At 39.7% G+C, this 2,738-nt stretch overlaps 1 protein-coding gene across 3 annotated transcripts in view; it reads left to right on the forward strand.

Moving 5' to 3' along the window:
- The window catches only part of TPTE2 (transmembrane phosphoinositide 3-phosphatase and tensin homolog 2), a 113,834-nt gene that overhangs the window by 101,906 nt on the left and 9,190 nt on the right, over positions 1–2,738 (forward strand). For all 3 annotated transcript variants that reach the window (XM_011976532.1, XM_011976533.1, XM_011976534.1), the window contains one exon: positions 932–1,011. In XM_011976532.1, the coding sequence (XP_011831922.1) occupies positions 932–1,011 (80 nt within the window). The remainder of the gene's footprint in view (positions 1–931; positions 1,012–2,738) is intronic.

Genomic DNA, 2,738 nt, shown 5'->3' on the forward strand with positions numbered 1-2,738 from the left:
TAGAGTTGAGAGGCAAGCAATAAAAGAATTAATTGAGAAACCAAGTCTTTGAGGAAATGCTAAGGGAAGTGGGTCATTTGAATTGAAAAAAAGGAACAAAAAGCCTTTGTCTGTAAATATATACTGAACACCATGGGAATTTTTGAATATAACTATCCTATATTTTTATAGAGATTGCATCAGGAACTGGCCTTAAAGTAGGGCCAAAGTAGTTAAACTACAGTATTTATTATTAAGAATCATTATGATCAGAAGGCTGAAGAAAGCAACACATTAGCAAGAAAGGTTGCAAGTAACCTTCCCTGAATTTTCTCTGTTTCTTTTCTTTTTTTTTCTTTTTTTTGGAGACAGAGTCTTGTTCTGTTGCCCAGGCTGGAGTGCAGTGGTGTGATCTTGACTCACTGCAACCTCTGCCTCCCAGGTTCAAGCAATTCTCCTGTCTCAGCCTCCTGAGTACCTGGGATTACAGGCATGTGTCACCACGCCTGGCTAATTTTTGTATTTTTAATAGAGATGGGGTTTCACCATCTTTGCCAGGCTGGTTTAGAACTCCTGACCTCAAGTAATCCACCCACCTTGCCCTCCCAAAGTGCTAGGATTACAGGCGTGAGCCACCGTGCCCGGCCTACCTTCCCTAAATATTTTTTCTGGAAAGATAAAGTCATGGGATTCTAAGTCTTTGAAGCTGAACTATATGTATTTTTTTTTCTCTTCTCTAGTCTTATAAAATCTGCTTTACGAGACAGAACTTGGCTTGAAACCTTGTCTTTCAAAGACAAAATCCATGCAAGACCAAATAAGTAACTATTGATAGATTGTTAGCTTGGATAATTTTTTCTCTTTTTAATCCATGATGTTAATTGGTGAGACATATTGATCTTCACGCTATTAACCAACCTGCCTTTGTAATTTCATTTAGGTGTTGGAACAGGCGGTGTATGTGATCTAAAAGTCCAAATAGTAATGGAGAAAAAAGTTGTCTTTTCCAGTACTTCATTAGGAAATTGTTCGGTAAGAGAAAACATGTGAATTGAAAAAAATCTGATGTTTGTTTTAAGGCTGAATGTCAAACCAGCAATGTTCACCTCCCTAAACTATCACTCACCATAAAGAGATTCCCTAACGCTTTCTGGTTACCATCAACTTGGTGTCACTGGATTTGGATGCAAACCAGAGATAAATTAACCTGTTTGCTCAAAAGTTTTTTCAGGGTGCTTTCCAGAATTTATTTCTCTTCAGTGTTGCTTTGCCTTTCACACTTCCACAGACTCTGAGCATGTTCCCAGGAAAGTATTAAGGATTTTAATTTACATATCTGGTCATTTTTAGCCAATTCTCCTCTTCTCAGTCATTTTATCTTTTATTATATAGCACTGATTCTAAAATTTTAGTGTGCATGAAAACCACCAAAAAGCTTGTAAAGATTTACATTCCTAGGTTGTACCCCCAAAGTATGATTCGGGAAATCTGGAATGGGGCCCAGGAATCATAGACTTAGGAATGTCCCACGTGATTCTAACTCAGAGGTTCTGTGGGATGACCCTGTGAGAAACAATGCAAGAGTGAATGAACTGGGGAGGAACCTCTTTATCCAAAGCAAAAGGGACCTGGTAGTCAATGTTTTGCTACAATGAAGAAATGCCTAAAACTATATACCTTTTCTGAAATAGTAATAAAGCATCCTTCATGTCTAATAACCGTAAACTTTTAGAATTCCTACCCAGGCCTTTGTCTCAAATTCTATTACTGATCGTGTTCCCTGCCACCCCCTCCCCTCTCCGCCACCCACTTTTTTTGGCGTCTCCCGACTGAGGGCATTCACCCAGGCCTGACCTTTGGCTTTCTGTTCTTAGCAAATGCTTTATTCTTAAAGAATGACCCATTCCCCTTGCTTCAACTGTTACTTGTTCATGTACTGAACAGATAGTTATGAGCACCCACTGAGTTGTAGATGCGGGAGCTACAACATGAACAGTTTCCACTCCGACTCAAATGCATCAGCCAGTCTGAGTTATCAATGAGCTTTCTCTCTGCTTCTGCAAGTGGCACCAGCTTCTTCCACTCAGGCCTTGGGCTTTGATTCTCTTCGCCTCAGCACCTAAATCCAGTCAGTCATCAGTCTCTGTAGATTCTGCCTCTGACAGTTCTCTGTGTTCTTCTTTTCTGTTCTCACTGCCACTCATTGTCCAGAATCTCCTTTGCTCATGCCTAGATTTCTGCAGTGGTCTCCTTACCCTTTCTTTCTCCTTATACAATGCAATGTATAGAGTCCTGAAATATGCATCCTGAAATATTGCTCTGATTGTGAAAAATTGTAGGTCGAGCAGAAAACACACTGTGTGCCCGTGGTCAGAGCCAGTTCACACCTTTTGCTCAGTGTCCTTATCTGTCAAATCAATATCACATCTCAAGTGTAATGGGAATTAAATTAGATAATATATAGAAAGTTTCTTTGTAAACCGTAAATCACTAAATAGTGTTATGTGTGATAATTATCAGGCCTCTCTGTCCCATAGGAAATGCCCCACCGTATTTTTCAGCACCTTCACTCTTATATTCTTGGCTCTTGAGCTCTTGAGACATAATAGCCCTGACTTAATAGCTGAGCTTTTTCTCCTCAGTAGCTTGACCAGCAGACTTCATTCCAAATAAACTGGGTCATCCCTTTTGGCTCTTGGAACACAACTCTAATTTAGTTAGTTAGTTAGTTAGTTGGTTATTTCTTTCGTTCCTTCCTT

Source organism: Mandrillus leucophaeus, unplaced genomic scaffold (genome assembly GCF_000951045.1).
Source record: "Mandrillus leucophaeus isolate KB7577 unplaced genomic scaffold, Mleu.le_1.0 Scaffold168, whole genome shotgun sequence".
NCBI classification, from domain to species: Eukaryota; Metazoa; Chordata; class Mammalia; order Primates; family Cercopithecidae; genus Mandrillus; species Mandrillus leucophaeus.